At 40.9% G+C, this 18,820-nt stretch overlaps 1 protein-coding gene across 9 annotated transcripts in view; it reads right to left on the minus strand.

Moving 5' to 3' along the window:
* SLC35D2 (solute carrier family 35 member D2) overlaps positions 1 to 18,820 on the minus strand; it is a 131,567-nt gene that overhangs the window by 46,614 nt on the left and 66,133 nt on the right. The window contains exons 1-2 of one of the 9 annotated variants that reach the window (XM_045165127.1): positions 8,944 to 10,043; positions 4,277 to 4,323 (exon numbers count right to left, since the gene is read on the minus strand). The exons of the other annotated variants lie outside the window; for them this stretch is intronic. Coding sequence (XP_045021062.1) covers positions 4,277 to 4,323; positions 8,944 to 9,097 — 201 coding nt within the window. The 5' untranslated portion in view covers positions 9,098 to 10,043. Of the gene's footprint in view, positions 1 to 4,276; positions 4,324 to 8,943; positions 10,044 to 18,820 lie in introns of those variants that run through there. 9 annotated transcript variants of the gene reach the window in all.

Genomic DNA, 18,820 nt, shown 5'->3' on the forward strand with positions numbered 1-18,820 from the left:
CACTTCATCAGCCTCCTGCAAAGGAAACTGTTCATTAAATGAAAAACAATTTGCATTTTCAGCACAAAGGACTCTCTGCCTTGTGGGCTTCCAGCCTCTCCTGAATTGTGCCATTTCTCTTACGAGCCATAGACTTTGCAAAGGTTCCGTGTGAAGTGGTCACAGTCAGGAGGGGGGCGTGGAAAACACTTGATTGTCTGGGCCAGCATTGTTCCCTTTGTCCATTTGAGCAGGGCTCAATCTTATTCTAGAATGTCCAGGCTGGCAGGCTCCATATATGGGTTTTACTGCTCCCCTGCTTCAGGGAGTTAAGCCCCTGAAGCACTCACTTTCCCAGAAGTCCCCGCTGGGCACTGTACTAAAGAAGAATGGCTGCTGCTGTGATGAATGGGCCGTTTTCCTTCTGCTGTGTGTTAGGGCCTGGGTCAAGGAAGGTGCTTGTCACCGCTAATCTGTAACAGGTGGTGGGAACACCAGGGAAGACAGGGCTTCTTCTGTGAGGCAGTAAATAGAAAAGCTTGAATTCAGGTGCCAAAGGAACAGAAATGGTGTGAAATACAGAGTGAAGCAGAGGCTTCAGAGGTGTGAAGAGCGGGCTCATTCTTGTCCTCCTTCCTCCATGCCATCCCTCTCAATAACTTTTTTCACCTTCTTCCAGTAATGGTTGACATTCCTTTAAAAGGAGACAAAGTCTCTCTTGCTTCTCCAATTATAAATACAGACTAGGTTAGAATGCTTCCAGCAAGATGGAGTGAAAATACTTTTCCCTATCTCTACTATGAAATGCAACTAAAACAGGCAACGTGGACATAATACATAAAATAAATATAAAAAGACTCCAAAAGAGAGTGAGAAGAGTAGCTATGGGCCTTGAGACCTGAGGAAACCAGCCATGAGTTTCCTGGGTTTTATTTTTGCCTCATATATCCCAGACTTATTGCTGGAGAAGCTGGATATTCATAAACACCAACAGATATGGACATAAAAAGTCCCAATAAGAGTCTGCTGTCTCTAACAAAAAGACTAGAAAACGGGCATGCTAGCAAGGCTGAAAACTTAAGAAAATAACTGCTTTACTGCAGGCAAACAACTCAAATATATATATATATATATATATATATATATATACACACACACATACATATATGCATATAAGCTTCTACTGCCACCCTCGCCTCCAAAGGTTGAGGGGGGAGCTGACACTTCTACCCTGGGAGGGCTGCCCTAACAAGGATTCCAACCCTTGCCATGTTGGCACCAGATAAGGCTGAGCAGGATGCCAGGACTTTCATCCCAGCCATCCTACCCCTCATGTCAGCTGAGACTTGAGCTTGCACTTCTACCTCATGGTGCCAGAGCACCCCCTCAGCTCTCTCCCCTCTTCCTTCCCCTGGAATGATGACAGAGGAAGCCTAGTGGATATTCAGGACTTATACCATCACCGCAGTAACAGTGAGACCACTGCCTCCAAGTACCACTTGTGGAGAGCAGTAAGGATGCACTCTTTCCCCCGAAAATCGAGTGGCCTTTGAGGAGCCAGAACTCCTACCCATATCCAGCAACCGCCAGTGGAGGCCAAGTGGAAAACCTGGGCTCCTACCTCACCTGATAGAAAAATGTCAGCACCCTCTCCTCCCCCTTCTGAAGCAATGTCCATACACATCTAAATAGGAAAATTTAAATATGAACCAGAGTCTCACAACTTAAAACCAAAAATATCCAAGATTCAAAAAAAAAAAAAAAACACAAAACTCAACACGCCAAGAACCAAGAAGATCTCGGTTTGAGTAAGATAAAAGCAATCAATAAATACCAACATTGAGATGACATAGATATTAGAATTATCTGGTTAGAATTTTTTAAAAGCTGCCATAAAAACACTTCAGAGAGCAATCACAAACCCAAGTAAAGCAAAAGAAAAATAGAATGTTTCAGCAAATAAAGATAAAAAAAAAAAAACAAATGGAAATTTTAGAACTGAAAAGTACAGAAAGTGAAATTAAAAACTCAACTGATGGGCTCAATAGCAGAATGGAGAGACCAAGGAAAGAATCCATGAACTTTAAGATAAAACAATAGGAATTATCCAATCTAAACAGTGGAGAAGGAAATGGCAACCCACTCCAGTATTCTTGCCTGGAGAATCCCATGGACAGAGGAGCCTGGCGGGCTATAGTACATGGGGTCGGTCACAAGACTCAGACATGACTGAGCAACTAAACTGCAATCTAAACAGAGAAAAAATACACTGAAAGAAATGCACAGCATCTCAGAGACCTACAAGGAAGGACTATAAGAAAAATCACATTGTGTCACCAGAGTCCCAGAAGAAAAGAAGGCAGAAGGAATATTTGCAGAAAGTATGAATGAAAAATTCTCAAATCTGTGAAAATGTATAAACTTACAGATTCAAGAGGCTAAGTGAATCTCAAAGAAGATAAACTCAAATAAACCCGCACCAAGAAACATAACTAAACTCCTAAAAACCGAACACAAAGAAAAATGTCTTGAAGACAATGAAAGAGAAACAACACTTGACCTATGAGAAAAATTATTTGAATGACATGAAACTCACCAGAAACCATACAGGCCAGAAGAAAGAGGCACAACATTTTCCAAGTGCTGAAAGGAAAGGATTGTCAACTATAAATCCTATATTCAGCGAAATTATCCTTCTGGAATGAAGGGGAAATTGAGACATTCTCTGATGAAGAAAAACAATGAGAATGTGCCACCAACAGAACTACTATAAAAGAACAGCTACAGGAACTTCTCTAAACAGATAGGAAATTAGAAAAGAAAAAATCTTGGAACATCAGGGAAGAAGAAACAATAAAAAGAATAAAAATATGGGTAAGTACCATACATTTTCTTTCTAAAAAAAAAAAAAAAAGCAATATATGGGAGAGAAAAGGCAGCTTATACATTCAATAATAACAGTGGCTAAACTTGGAAAGCTTACTCTCTGCAAAGCATTTTGCCCACCTCATCCATTTAACTTTTCCAAAAGCCCAGATGTAATTAGCATCTCCTCCAGTTTATTGATGTGGAAATTCTGCAGTAAGCATATTGGAGGCAGAGTTTGAACAGACAGTGATCTAATTAATTTTCAACCTCAAATTCTTAGCTATTACAATCCATAGTATTCCAGACTCTGAACTGCTTTCCTTGAAGCAGCATTTAGCAGGGAGACAAGAACAGGTTCTCTGGAAGAGAGAAAATCTTGCATGAAAGAAAGATCACAGAAAATTGTTTAACACAGCCTTAGAAAAGAATGAAAGGAAACAAAGAATAAGATTCTACAAGAGCAAGGCAAGAATTAGTCTAGAACAGAAACAGAATTTGAAAGTTCTTAGGTGGTATCTTTTGTGCTAGTAAAGACCTGGAAGCCCAGAAAGGATATATAATTCATCCAAAATCTGCAGACCGTGTCTGAGTGAGGACTAGAGTACATAGCTCCTGACCCTTAGATCACTGCCTAGTCGCTAAGTCGTATCCGACTTTTTGTGATCCCCATTGACTGTAGCCTGTCAGACTCCTCTACCCAAGGAATTTTCCAGGCAAGAATACTGGAGTGGGTTGCTATTTCCTACTCCAGAGTATCTTCCCAGGGATCAAACCCACGTCTGCTGTGTCTCCTGAATTGGTAGGCAGATTCTTTACCACTGCACCACGTGGGAAGCCCAATAATAGCTTACCAAACTACATATCCTGTAAATGCATTTTTAGAAAAGCGTTACTACCTGCTATCTATCTGTCTACAGAGAAACAAAAAGCCTAGAAGAAAACACTCAAAGACATCATACACCAGTGACCCTCAACCCTATCAGGTTCTCTTTATTTTTTTCATGTTCATTAATCTTCTTGAAATGAAAGTTTTATATATATATGCTACCTATACAAATGATTTTTAAATTAACATATGCCCTGGCTATGATGTTAAGGATAAACACAAGGAAAGTAGTTTATGATTTTTTATTGTTTTAAGTATAATAAATGCTTATGGTACAATTACCCTAGAAAATAACAGTGCCCCCATAAATTCCTAAAACAATTCCTAAGGAGAGATACTGCCACCTTTGAATATCATTGTATTTTTTTAAGGTAGCGAGGGGGTGAGATTGAGATTTTTAAATTTCCTTTTCAATAGAAAATAGTTTTCTTCGTAAAGGAATGTCTATTGCTTTTCTAATCAGAAAAGTAGTGTTTGTTGTGACACATGACCATGGTATGTCTAATGCAAGGAGAGGAGAAAGTCCCCAAGAACACAACCTACCTCGAATGAGTAAGCTTTCCCAATCCCATCTCCTGCTCCAGTGATCACTGAAAAAAGCAGAAATGGTTTTAAAGGATAGAATTAATTAATCTTTAAGATCTTCTTTCTTGCTGGCTACATTTGACTGCAGGCCTACTCTCTAAGATACAATATAATATTCCAAAGCAATGCCCTCCTACTCTCTAACCCAACTCTGCTCAACTGTGACCAACTTTGCTTAACTGGGAATGTTCCAGCCTTGACTTCCTTCACTAAACTTCAAAATGAAACATTTTTTTTGGATGGGGTTGGGGGGAAGAGTTGGTGAGGCTGTGGAAAACATGGTCCAAAATGAAACAAAGTGCCTCAGCCAGAGAACACTTTATCCAGACCCCATAAGGGTTTACAGTTCTGAGCCTTAATTCATCAAGGACAAGCAGTGTACTCTATTCTCCCTCTACCCACACACCCAGTTGTCACTATAAGGATGTTTCAAGGTTCCTAGTGAAAGTCAAGTTCTCCCCATTTCCTATCCTCACCCTCATAGGACAGCAGAAATCAAAACCCATGGAAGATAGAGAACTTTTAACAAGGAGGAAAACACAGAAATGCAAAAAGAGGATGGAGTGACATGAAGGAATCTAAAGAATTTGTGCTCACTAGACCAACTGATTCATAGATGACAGTGAAATGTGCCATCTAGTCCTTTTATAATCCATAGCGTATACATTAAAAATTTTTTTTAATTGGAAGAATATTGCTTTACAGTGGTGTGTTGGTTTCTGCTATATAACAATGGAAATTGGACATAATTATATATTCCCTGCCCCCATCCCACCCCTCTAGGTCATCACAGAGCACCAGGCTCGGCTCCCTGTGTTATATAGCAGCTCCCCACTAGCTATCTATTTTACACATAAGAGTGTATATATGTGAATTCTACTTTTTGCAACTCTTGCCACCCTCTCCTTCCTTCGCTGAGTCCACAAGTCCATTCTCTACCTCAGCATCGCCATTCCTTCCCTGCAAATAGGTTCATCAGCACCATTTTTCTAGATACCATATATATGTGTTAATATATGATATTTTTCTCTTTCTGACTTACTTCACTCTGTGTAACAGGCTCTAGGTTCATCTACCTCACAGCAACTGACTCAGTTTTTTTCCTTGTAGAACTGAGTAATTTTCCACTGTATAACAGCACATACGTATTTAATGACTGAGCTCTAGAGTAAAACTCAATTGTGTGAATGTCATAGTTTCAAAATAAACTATAATTCAGTATATACCTATCTGCAATTTACCTTTGCAGCAACAATCAAAGGATATGCTTTCCAAAAGTGTGTACGAAAGCTGTGTGTGCATTCAGTTTACTTGAGAGGGAGAGCAGACCAAGCTAAACAAACTTCAAGCAGCACACTGGCAGAAGCACCCTCATTTTAATAATTACCAATTATTTTATGTTTTATTTTAGTTTATTTGGATACTTTTAAGTGCATATGACCTATTTCACTTGGTAGAGGTACTATGCTCAGGGATCTATTGTCTTCTGCTCCATCTTCCCCTTCCTTACAGGCATCCTCCAAATCACCAAGTACCAGGCCTGAACTACATAGGCAAGATCCTGTCGCTAAGTGGCTGGCATCTACTGAGTGCTTACTTTCTGCCATGCACTTTATTTGAGGGGTTTGTTTGTCATTCACTTAGACCTAATTATTTACCAACTAAATTACACAGCAGCTTTACACAGCATGAGATGGACGGGAGACAGAAGAGAGGAGGCGGCTGGCTGCTGAGGTTCCTGGCCACCTCCCCTCCCACTCCTGTGTGTAGCGGTGAAGTCCTCAGTGCCGCCTCCATCCCAGTTCCCGGACCGGCCCTGGGACACAGGTTAAATTAGGTCCAGGCTCTGTCACTCCACAGCCACCTGGGCTCCCACTAGCAGCTTCTTCACCGGAGTTGGGGGTGAGGGAGACAGATGAGGCTGTCTGGATTTAGGGAGAAGGTGGAACGGGCATCGTAGGTCCAATAAAGTTCTTCCTTGTCAGGCTTACAGACACACAGAAAGCACATGTGGCTGGGCAGCCTCACAGCCACCATCTCATCTAATATTCAACAGAAGCCTGCAATGCGGGGACCATCATTTCCCTTATAAACGAGGAAGCTAAGGGAAAGTTCTTAACCCAGTCAAGGCCGCATTGCTAAAGATGATGGCAGCCGGATCTGAACCCAGGCTCTGATCTCAGCCCCACACCTCTATAGAGGATACCAGTGACAAAATTGGGAAATCGGCCACATATGGCTGCATATGAATTTCTTTTGGAATGCTTGTTCCTAGAAGGGCCAAGTTCTAACCCCTCAGAGCATGGCATTTAAATCTGTGTGGAGCCGGGCTTAAAGGATCCACAACACTCAAGTTCAGACTGCTCAGCAAGTACTTTGGGAACTTCCTACTGACCTGAGAGGAAGGAGTTCTCACACATACATATTCTCTCTCTCTCTCTCCAGATATAACAAGCAACAGTTAAAAACACATTTTTTTCATGCCAAACAATTTTCATATAATAATTTTTTAATTTCCAATGCTGAGGGTATAAGGTTGCCAGCTTTTGCAAATAAGGACACAGGATGCCCAGTTAAATTTTAATTTCAGGTAAACAACAAATAATTTTTTAGTATAAGAATGTCCCATGTAATAACTGGAGTGTCATATATTAAAAATTATTTTTTATTTATCACTAAATAAGAAATTTAAATATAACTTGAGTATCCTGTATTTTATCTGCCATTCCTATAAGGTTGTTTACAATCTCTCCTATTTAGCCTGGGATTGTATTCCTAAAGCCACTTAAATTCTTTTTTATTTTTTTTAAGTCACTGGATTTCTTACAACCCTATTGTAGCATAAAACCTGACAGTTGGGTTTTTGTTTTTGTTTTTTTTCTTTTTCATAATGCAAGTTCTTGGCTTATGCTTTGATTGCCAGTTAGGCATCAATTTCAAAGAGGCATCAACTTTAAAGATGGTGATTGCTAATATAAGTTATGTTGGCCACAGGATAATGTAAAGAGCCAGACAATCTCCCCCAAACGAGGTCTCTTCTTTAAAAATTTTGTTCTTCAGTTGCTAAATCGTGTCCAATTCCTTGCAACCCCACAAAACTGAAGCACATCAGGCTTCATTGTTCTTCACTATCTCCCAGAGTTTGCTCAAACTCATGTCCATTGAGTCAGTGATGCTATCTCACCCTCTGCCACCCTCTTCTCCTCTTGCCCTCAGTCTTTCCTAGCATCAGGGTCTTTTCTGATGAGTCAGCTTTTCTCATCAGGTGCCCAAAGTATTGGAGCTTCAGCATCAGTCCTTCCAATGAAAATTCAGGGTTTATTTCTTTAGGATGGACTGGTTTGATCTCCTTGCTGTCCAGGGGACTCTCAAGAGTCTTCTCCAGCACCACAATTCAAAAGTATCAATTCTTCGGCACTCAGCCTTCTTTATAGTCCAACACTCACATCTGTACATGACTAGAAAAACCATAGCTTTGACTATACCGACCTTTGTTAAAAAAAAACAAACTGACGTCTCTGCTTTTTAATACGCTGTCTAGGTTTGCCATAGCTTTTCTTCCAAGGAGCAAGCATCTTTTAAAAATCTTGGTTGGTTTCAATAACTGACCATTTTGACCACTTGTTTTTTCTCTTCCTGTGCTTTAATTTCCCTCTCTTATGTCTTAAATTCACTATTAAAGAAAGAGTTCTTGAAACCCTAGGCCCTTAGTCTAGAATAAAATAAACGCAGAACCCCAGGCCCGTTCACTCTCTCTCTCTTTCTACACACGACCTTGTTGTGGCACCAGATGTGCTGTGTAATTTACAGGTCCTGTAGGTAATAAACCTTTATTTTTTCTTACGTTTCCTGATGGTGCTGAAAGGCATTTTGCAATCATAGTAAGACCCACAAGGGCCAGCCAGGTCACAGCATTTGTTATTGATAGACTGACACCAACACATAATACCAACTTTGAAATGCAAACCTAGCATTTCATTCAAGGAGATGCTGAAACCACAGCTTCATGTTCTTCACCTTAAACTCAGTATAGGGCTGAAATTCTGCATGACAGTTTCAGGAGCTAAATCCTATTGAGAGGCAGTGATTAATCAATCTACTTGGGACATAAACCAGACCCAGATTCTGAATATAACCATTTAAAAACATGTCTCCACAGAGATCTTTATTGCCTTGATTTTGCATTACCCTCACTTCGTGACAAGTCTCTGAGAAATTAGTATAATAAAATGGATTTAAATTATTATTGGATTTCAGAATTTTGAAGCTCCGTTTAAGAAAATGAAAGCATTCTGGGTTTTTGAAAATCTGGGGAAGAAGATACATAATTTTCTGCCTCATCCATGATTTGTATCATCAGAAACTCCAAAAATAAGAAAACCCAACTAGTGAGGATGAGAGGAAAAGCACACAGGAAAGAACTGAGTCACATTCTTCCTGAATGATTCTCCTGATGCCTCACATCACATTTTTCAGTCAATTTCATTTGTACTTTACAACCCTGCATATTAACCCAAAGGAATTACATCTTTGCTCTCAAAAGGAAAAGATGCAATATATCATTGAGACCTAAGTAATAATAATAAAAACAACAACAACAACAAAAGATGGAAAGCTTTCTTTACCTGCCCACTCTCCCATTGACTTCAGGAAAGATCTTGGCAAAACTTTCCAGAAATGCAGGAAAATACATTTAGAGAATCTCACGCATTTCATCAGGTAGACCAGGCAAACCAGCAACCCTACAAAAATAAAGAACTGCTCCAGAACCTCCCCCATGATGGCACCACGGCAGATGCTGTTTCAGACCTGGTCCAGTCCCTCACAGCCTTCGAAGTGAGCGTGCCTGCTCTGCAGGAGCGTCAGTCCCCTTCTGGAGTCACTGGAAACATTCCAATGAGTCACTGTGTCGAGGCATTCAGATTAGAGTAACTTCTTTACACAATCCTCTGATTCACAAGCTTTGGAATAAAATATTCTTTCTAATATCTTTATAGCACAGTTGGGCTTTTGTGAGGCAGGGGAGTGTTGAAGAAGTCAAAGGTGAACATAAAGATAAAGACTGGACAAAGAAAAATGGCAGCCCAGCATTTCCTCCCTAAATCTAGAAGCTAAAAAAGATACTAAAAACTATGCAAAATTCTAGAAGTCATTCATTCACTTAGTCAACAACTATCTATTGACTGCCTACCAGGTGGCAATCACTGTTTGAAGCCTTGGGAATAGAGAATAGTAAACACGGGCAGTCACTGCCAGGGGGAGCTGAGATTCAGAGTCAATATGCAAATAAAAAGATAATGTCACATATCAGTGCCGTAAAAAAGTGCTGTGGAGTGACAGGAAAAAATTCTGTGAAGAGGTGGTATTTTGAGCTGAAATTTGAGTGGAAAGGAGATAGTCCTACAAAGATAAGTTTCTTCCTCCAGGCTGAGGGAACAGCTAGTACAAGTGACCTGAAATGAGAAAGATGCATGTATTTGAGGAGTAAATAGCACTACACAGAGGATCTGGTGTGTACAGAACAAAAGAAAAGAATAAAGTAAGATGGAGGCATGCAGAGAAGCCAGATACTCCTGGTGAGGAGTTTGGGCTTTACTTAAGTGAGAAGAAGCCACCAAAGACACTCAGATAATTGTTGTTGTTGTCGTTGTTCAGTCACTCAGTCGTGTCCAACTCTGTGACCCCATGGACTGCAGCTTGCCAGGCTTCCCTGTCCTTCACTATCTCCTGGAGTTTGCTCAGACTCATGTCCATTGAGTCAGTGATGCCATCCAACCATCTCGTTCTCTGTCATCCCCTTCTCCTCCTGCCCTGTCTTTCCCAGCATTAGAGACTTTTCCAATGAGTCAGCTCTTCTCATCAGGTGACCAAAGTATTGGAGCTTCAGCTTCAGCATCAGTCCTTCCAGTGAATATTCAGGGTTGATTTCCTTTAGAATTGACTGGTTTGATCTCCTTGCAGTCCAAGAGATTCTCAAGAGTCTTCTCCAACCCCACCATTCAAAAGCATCAGTTCTTTGGTTCTCGGCCTTCTTTATCCAGGTCTCACATCCATACATGACTACTGAAAAAACCATAGTTTTGACAATATGGACCTTTGTTGGCAAAGTAATGTCTCTGCCTTTTAATATGCTGTCTAGGTTTGTCATAGCTTTTCTTCCAAGACAATAGCATTACATAATCTGAGTCACTTGATGCTGAGAAAAGATGACCTTTTGGAGGTAGGGATGGAGAATGGTCATGACATAGAAACAGGGGAATGAAGAGACTCTGACATCATCCAAGAAGAGTGTCCTCATGTTCAGCTCTTGGCCCTCTTCTCTTTGGTGTCCACACTTAGTCATTTGATGGCATTACCTAATCTCTTGACTTTAAGGACTTTGTGCACTGAGAACCCCTAAATGTATAATAACTTCAGCGGTAACCAGGCTGCTCATTCATACTTGCATTTCCATTTGAATGCAAGTAACATTAACACCTCCATTTGAATGCTTAATAGTCATCTCAAGCTTAAGTCTAATAATGGCTTCTGATATTACCTTCAAATGTCAAAACTTATTTCCCCTACCAATTTCCCTATACCAGAACATGGCAGCTCTTATGTTCCAGTTGTTCAGATTAAAAACCTTGGAGACAGGTTTGCCTGTATGTCAGGTGATGAGCAAAATCCTTTCAGTGAGGAGGAGACCCAGGAAGGAAAGTGAGAGGTACAAGTTACTGCCAAGTTCAGCCTGCATCGCTCTCTAAACCATGGCATGTATTTACCCTGGCACTTTCAACTAAGGTCCTTATCTGGAGCAGCTTCTCAGTTCCAATTGTCACTTGTTCATGAAGCTATGGGCTACCTGAAAAAAGTACAAGTAATATGGAGATTAAACTCTAATTAGAGCAAATGAGATGGCCTTTGCCAACAGTGGCTCCCCACTCCTTCCCATTTTGTCCGACTGCCCCTTATTTACTATGTCTTGTGTACCCAACTCTGTACTAAGCACATTACAAGGATTACCTGTCTTGGTTAATTATTACTCTTTCCACTGATGGTTAGTTGGCAGAAACAGATAGTATAGATCAACCATCTCAGCTCATCCACAAATGTTCCCAAAGGAGTGAGAGGCTGAGGTGTTTGATAAACATGAAGACAACAATTATTGTTTTTACTAAGGTCTGGGAAAGGCCTGGCCAATGCCCAGCAGTCTGTCCTGTGACTCTGGTTTAGTTTTCTTCTGAGCATATTTTTTATTGGCTTATCTTATTTATTGCTTGTGGTTGGGTCTCCTGCCACGACAAGTAAATTCCTTTGGATTGGGACTTTGCTTTGTAGAGCAAAAGTACTCTGACCCACAGCTCCTTAACATAACAAATGGAGACAAGTAGAAGAATATTTAAAAGAGGGAAAACTGGGAACTATCCCAATGAGTTTATTCTCACAGTGGAATATTATACAGTAGTGCAAATGAATGAATGATAGCCAAACAGAACAATATGTGACATTCAGAAACATAATGTTGAGTCAAAAAAAAGCAAATGCCAGAATATTACGTTAAGTCTGATATTTTATAAACTCAAAAAAGCAATATAAAGAAATATATTGCTTATGTTAAAATGTGATAAAATTGTTATTACAAACAATGGAATGATAAACACAAAATTCAATAAAGTGGTTTCATCTGGGGAGAAATGATATGATGGAGAGGCCCTATAGGCAGGTATAAGCTACTGGTATCATGTGATTCTTGAACTTAGTAGTATGTACATGAGTGTTTACACAATATAATACAATGTTTTATAACTTATATGCATTTCACACATAATCTTTTGCTTGTAATAATTATAGTATACTAAAATGTACAGTGAAAAACCTGAATATTCATGATGATTTCAAACTTGAAAATTAAATAAAATATAATTATATGGTTAAAAAAAAAAAGCAAGTAGTAAAGGTTGTATATTGTCACCCTGCTTATTTAACTTATATGAAGAGTACATCATGAGAAATGCTGGGCTGGAAGAAGCACAGGCTGGAATCAAGATTGCCAGGAGAAATATCAATAACCTCAGATATGCAGATGACACCACCCTTATGGCAGAAAGTGAAGAAGAACTAAAAAGCCTCTTGATGAAAGTGAAAGAGGAGAGTGAAAAAGTTGGCTTAAAGCTCAACATTCAGAAAACTAAGATCATGGCATCCGGTCCCGTCACTTCTGGCAAATAGATGGGGAAACAGTGGAAACAGTGGCTGACTTTATTTTCCTGGGCTCCAAAATCACTGCAGATGGTGATTGCAGTCATGAAATTAAAAGACATTTACTCCTTGGAAGGAAAGTTATGACCAACCTAGACAGCATATTAAAAAGCAGAGACATTACTTTTTCAACAAAGGTCCATCTAGTCGGGCAATGGTTTTTCCAGTGGTCATGTATGGATGTGACATTTGGATCATAAAGAAAGCTGAGTGCCAAAGAATTGATGCTTTTGAGCTGTGGTGTTGGAGAAGACTCTTGAGAGTCCCTTGGACTGCAAGGAGATCCAACCAGTCCATCCTAAAGGAGATCAGTCCTGGGTGCTCATTGGAAGGACTGATGTTGAAGCTGAAACTCCAATACTTTGGCCACCTGATGCAAAGAGCTGACTCACTGGAAAAGCCCCTGATGCTGGGAAAGATTGAGGGCAGGAGGTAAAGGGGACGACAGAGGATAAGATGGTGGATGGCATCGCTGACTCAATGGACATGGGTTTGGGTGGACTCCGGGGGTTAGTGACAGAGAGGGAGGCCTGGCGTGCTGTGATTCATGGGGTCGCAAAGAGTCAGACACGACTGAGCGACTGAACTGAACTGACTCAATAAATGTTGTTGTCAGTCACTCAGTTGTGTCTGACTCTTTTTGAGCCCAAGGACTATAGTTCACAGGGCTCCTCTGTCCATGGGACTCTCCAGGCAAGAACACTGGAGTGGGTTACCATTTTATTCTCCAGAGGATCTTCCCAACTCAGGGATCAAACCTGGGTGTCCTGCATTGCAGGCAGATTCTTTACCGTCTGAGCCACCAAGGAAGCCCACTCAATAAATATTCACTCTTTAAGGAAAAATAAGCCTTTATTTTGTGTGGGTGCAATGAAGTTTGTCCTTTAAAGAAGTCTTTGGTAGACAGGTGACAGACACTGGTACAGGTTGGGGGCAAGCTGCAGAGCCTCAGGGAGGAGGGCTGGATCTCAACTGGAAGCCTGTGGCGTTAAGTGACGAAGAAATGCAAAAGAACGAACAAGGCAAAAAGGGAATGGATTCCTTCACAACTGACCCATTTATCGATATTTTTTGGTGTTTACCTGTCCCAGAAGACACAATGGCTGGACTCAATGTGATAAGATGTGGAGGTGAGAGCCAAGGGGGTGGGAAACTGGAGAAATTCAGAGAAAGAAAGAGGCCTGAAGAAGGCTGTAAGATATTTGTAAGGGCGTGGCCTTCCACCTGAAGCATCTGTGTAAGTAAGCTGTGGTATGCATTAGGGGAAAGAATTATAAGAAGTTTTACACCAGAGAGACCTGAAGAGAATGTGACTTTGTTGCCAAGTTTTCAGTAAAAGAGGACAAAACTAATTTTTTCTAATGATGTGTGTCATCAAATGTCATCCAGAAATGGAGAGCGGCTTTCACAAAGGTTGGTAAAGAATAAGCCTGCAATGCAGGAGACCCCAGTTCGATTCCAGGGGTGGGAAGATCTGCTGGAGAAGGGATAGGGTACCCATTCCAGTATTCTTGGGCTTCCCTGGTGGCTGAGCTGGTGAAGAATGCACCTGCAATGCGGGAGACCTAGGTTCAATCCCTGGGTTGGGAAGACCTCTGGAGAAGAGAAAGGCTACCCACTCCAGTATTCTGGCCTGGAGAATTCCATGGACTCTATAGACCATGGGGCCACAAAGAGTTGGACACAACTGAGCGACTTTCACTTTCACCCCTACCCCCCTGTAACCACCCCCCCCTACACACACACACACATACAGCTAGATGTTCCTTGACACACAAGTCTCTTTGGAAAGCAACTTGCAAAATGGCACCTTGCTTCATCAGATCAAGCAAATGAGGAGTTAGATGAAAGAAAGAAGCCACACTCTTTTGCAACCTAATCTTGGAAGGAACCACCCATTACTTTTGCTGTATTCTATAATGAGAAATTAGTTCACATTCTAGGTCCAGCCCATATTCAAAGGGAGGAGATTATACAAGGAAGTGAATATGAGGAGGCAGGCATTGTGATCCATTTCAGAAGCTACCCACAACATGTATTTACTATACGATGCCATTTCAGTTCGGTTCTGTTCAGTCGCTCAGTTGTGTTTGACTCTTTGTGACCCCATGGACCACAGCACACTAGATTTCCCTGTCCATCACCAACTCCCAGAGTTTACCCAAACTCATGTCCATTGAGTCGGTGATGCCATCCAACCGTCTCATCCCCTGTTGTCTCCTTCTCCTCCTGCCTTCAATCTTTCCAGCATTAGGGTCTTTTCAAATGAGTCAGCTCTTTGTATCAGTGGCCAAAGTATTGGAGTTTCAGCTTCAACATCAGTCCTTCCAATGAACACTCAGGACTGATCACCTTTAGGATGGACTGGTTGGACCTCCTTGCAGTCCAAGGGACTCTCAAGAGTCTTCTCCAACACCACAGTTCAAAAGCATCAATTCTTCGGCGCTCAGCCTTCTTCACAGTCCAACTCTCACATCCATACATGACCACAGGAAAAACCATAGCCTTGACTAGACAGACCTTTGTTGGCATAGCAGTGTCTCTGCTTTTGAATATGCTGTCTAGGTTGGTCATAACTTTCCTTCCAAGGAGTACATGTCTTTTAATTTCATGGCTGCAGTCACCATCTGCAGTGATTTTGGAGCACTAGAAAATAAAGTCAGCCACTGTTTCCACTGTTTCCCCATCTATTTGCCATTTAGGGCAAACCTAATCTTCAGTAAAATAAATCAGAACATTGATTTCTTGGTAGACATGCAGTGATTGACTGGGTAATAAGGAACCTTTCTATGGTGATGAGGATGTTCTATATTTTGATAAGTATGTCTGTTTATGAAAGTATGCCTTTATCAAAACTCATGTATTATACACTTAAGGTTTGTATAATTCATGAAAGTACATTATACTTCAGATTTTTTAATTTTAATTTGTTTGGCTGTGCAGTGTCTCGGTTGTGACATGCAGGATCTTTAGGTAGGGTATGTGGGATCCAGTTCCCTGCTGTTCATTGCTGTTCAGTTGCTAAGTCGTGTCCGACTCCTTGTGACCCCATGAACTGCAGCATGCCAGGCTTCCCTGTCCTTCACTATCTCCCTGAGTTTGCTCAAACTCATGTCCATTGAATCTGTGATGCCATCCAACCATCTCATCCTCTGTCATCCCCTTCTCCTCTTGCCCTCAATCTCTCCCAGTATCAGGGTCTTTTCCTATGAGTCGGCTCTTCTCATCAAGTGGCCAAAGTATTGGAGCTTCAGCTTCAGCATTAGTACTTCCAATGAATATTCAGGGTTGATTTCCTTTAGGATTGACTGGTTTGATCTCCTTGCAGTCCAAGGGACTCTCAAGAGTCTTCTCCAGCACCACAGTTCAAAAGCATCAGTTCTTTAGTACTCAGCCTTCTTTATGGCCCAACTCTCATATCTGTACATGACTACTGGAAAAACCATAGCTTTGACTATATTGAGCTTAGCAAAGTGATGTATCTGCTTTTTTATAGACTAAGTCTGTCATAACTGTTCTTCCAAGGAGCAAGTGCCTTTTAATTTCATGGCTGCAGTGACCATCCACAGTGATTTTAGAGCCCAAGAAAATGAAATCTGACACTGTTTCCACATTTTCCCCATCTATTTGCCATGAAGTGATAGGGCCTGATGCCATGATCTTCCTTTTTGAATGCTGAATTTTAAGCCAGTTTTTTCCACTCTCTTCTTTCACCTTCTTCAAGAGGCTCTTTAGTTCATCTTCACTTTCTGCCATTAAAGTGGTATAATCTGCATATCTGAGGTTGTTGATATTTCTCCCAACAATCTTGATTCCAGATTGTGATTCTTCCAGCCTGGCATTTTGCATGATGCACTCTGAATAGAAGTTAAATAAGTAGGGTGACAATATACATTCTTGACGTACTCCTTTCCCAATTTTTAACCAGCTGGTTGTTCCATGTACAGTCCTAACTGTTGCTTCTTGTCCTGCATACAGGTTTCTCAGGAGGCAGGTAATGTGGTCTGGTATTTCCATCTCATTAAGAATATTCCACAGTTTATTGTGATCCACACAGTCAAAGGCTTTAGCATAGTCAATAAAGCAGATTTTTTTTTAAATCCCTTGCTTTTTCTATGATCCAGCAGGATCAAATCCCTGTCCCCTGCTTTGGGAGCATGGCGTCTCTGCCAGGGAAGTCCCTATATCTTAATTTTAAACTAACTTTATCTTATTCTCTAAAGAGTGGATAACTTAGCATTCCATATTACCAGAAATGCAAAGTGTAAGTGAAGTCTCTCAGTCATGCCTGACTCTTTGTGACTCTATGGACTGTAGCCCACCAGGCTCCTCTGTCCATGGGATTCTCCAGGCAAGAATATTGGATTGGGTTGCCATTTCCTTCTCCAGGGGATCTTCCTGACCCAGGGATCAAACCCTAGTCTCCCACATTGTAGGCAGACTCTTTACCCTCTGAGCCACCAGGGAAGCCCCAGAAATGGAAGTATTAGTAATTCACTTGTGTGCTTGCTTTTAAACCTAAGATCCCACCTTTACTTTTTTTATTTTGTCACACCATGTGGCATATAGGACCTTAGGTCCTCCCTGACCAGGGATTGATCCTGAGTCCCTTGCAGTGAAAGCATGGAGTCCTAACCACTGAACAACCAGGGGATTCTTCTACCTTTACTTTTCAACATCAAAAGATATATTCAATGCTGTTTAATAGACTGAGAAATTATCTGTCAATATCTGAATATGAATCCAGAAAAGATTTAAAATAAATTTGTACTGTACTATTCACAAGAGGACCTCAATGCATTTGAAAATTCTGTGTGGAGATATGTTATTTTTCCCAGTCTGTTAGCTATTGTTTTCTTCCCACTGAAGAAATGCAACTGAATGGATTATATTATTATAGCAATAAATATTAACTCCAATATAAATCTTTAAATACTTTTATGTCTTTTAAAATTTTTTATTATATATTTTTTATTTTAAAAACAACTGTATAAGCTGGAAAGCTATCGTTGCTGCTGCTAAGTCACTTCAGTCGTGTCCAACTCTGTGTGACCCCATAGACGGCAGCCAACCAGGCTCCCCCGTCCCTGGAATTCCCCAGGCAAGAACGCTGGAGTGAGTTGCCATTTCCTTCTCCAATGCATGAAAGTGAAAAGTGAAAGTGAAGTCGCTCAGTCGTGTCTGACTCTTAGCGACCCCATGGACTGCAGCCTACCAGGCTCCTCCGTCCATGGGATTTTCCAGGCAAGAGTACTGGAGTGGGGTGCCATTGCCTTCTCTGGGAAAGCTGGAGAAGTATAAGTATAGTTATAGTTAAGTATAGATAAGTATGGTTAAGTATACTTATATCAGCAAATTTTTTAAATGTTTGAGTTTTTTATTGAGGTATAATTGACATATGACATTATATTAGTTTCAGGTATACAACATAATGGTTTAATATTTGTACATGTTGCAAAATAATCACCACCGTAAGTCTAGTTAATATCTATCACCATACATGTTACAAAATTTTTTTTAAATATTTATGGTGAGATCTACTCTCTTAGCAACTTTCAAATATGCAATACAGTATTATTAACTATAGTCACCAGGCTGTGTATTATATTCCCATAACTTGTTTATAGCTAGATGTTTTTACCTTTTGACCTGATCACCCTACATCCAGTTCACCCACTGCTGCCCCGCCCCTTTGGCAACCACCCATATATTGTTTGTCTGTAAATATATTGCGTGCTCAGTCGTTTCCAACTCTTAGTGACCGCATGGACTGCAGCCCACCAGGCTCCTCTGTCCATGGGATTTCCCAGGAAAGAATACTGGAGTGGGTTGCCATTTCCTCCTCCAGGGGATCTTCCCAACCCAGGGATCGAACCCAGGTCTCCATTTCTGCAGGCAGATTCTTTACTGTTGCCACCAGGGAAGCCCAAATTCAATAAATGGTAACAAAAAAGTGTTCTTATGATACATGTCTAGTAACTCTACATAGGATGGAGACAGAATAGTTTGAGAACTGGGCCTCTGAAACTGGAATCAAAAACTGAAATGCCTACAATCAAGGCAGATTAGTGTACATGTTAAGTCACTTTAGTCATGTCCAACTCTACAGTACTGTGGACTACACCCTCCAGGCTCTTCTGTCCATGGGGATTCTCCAGGCAAGAATACTGGAGTGGGTTGCCATGCCCTCCTCCAGGAGATCTTCCCAATCCAGGGATCAAACCCACGTCTCATATCGTCTATATTGGCAGGTAGGTTCTT

Source organism: Bubalus bubalis, chromosome 3 (assembly GCF_019923935.1).
Source record: "Bubalus bubalis isolate 160015118507 breed Murrah chromosome 3, NDDB_SH_1, whole genome shotgun sequence".
Classification (NCBI taxonomy): Eukaryota; Metazoa; Chordata; class Mammalia; order Artiodactyla; family Bovidae; genus Bubalus; species Bubalus bubalis.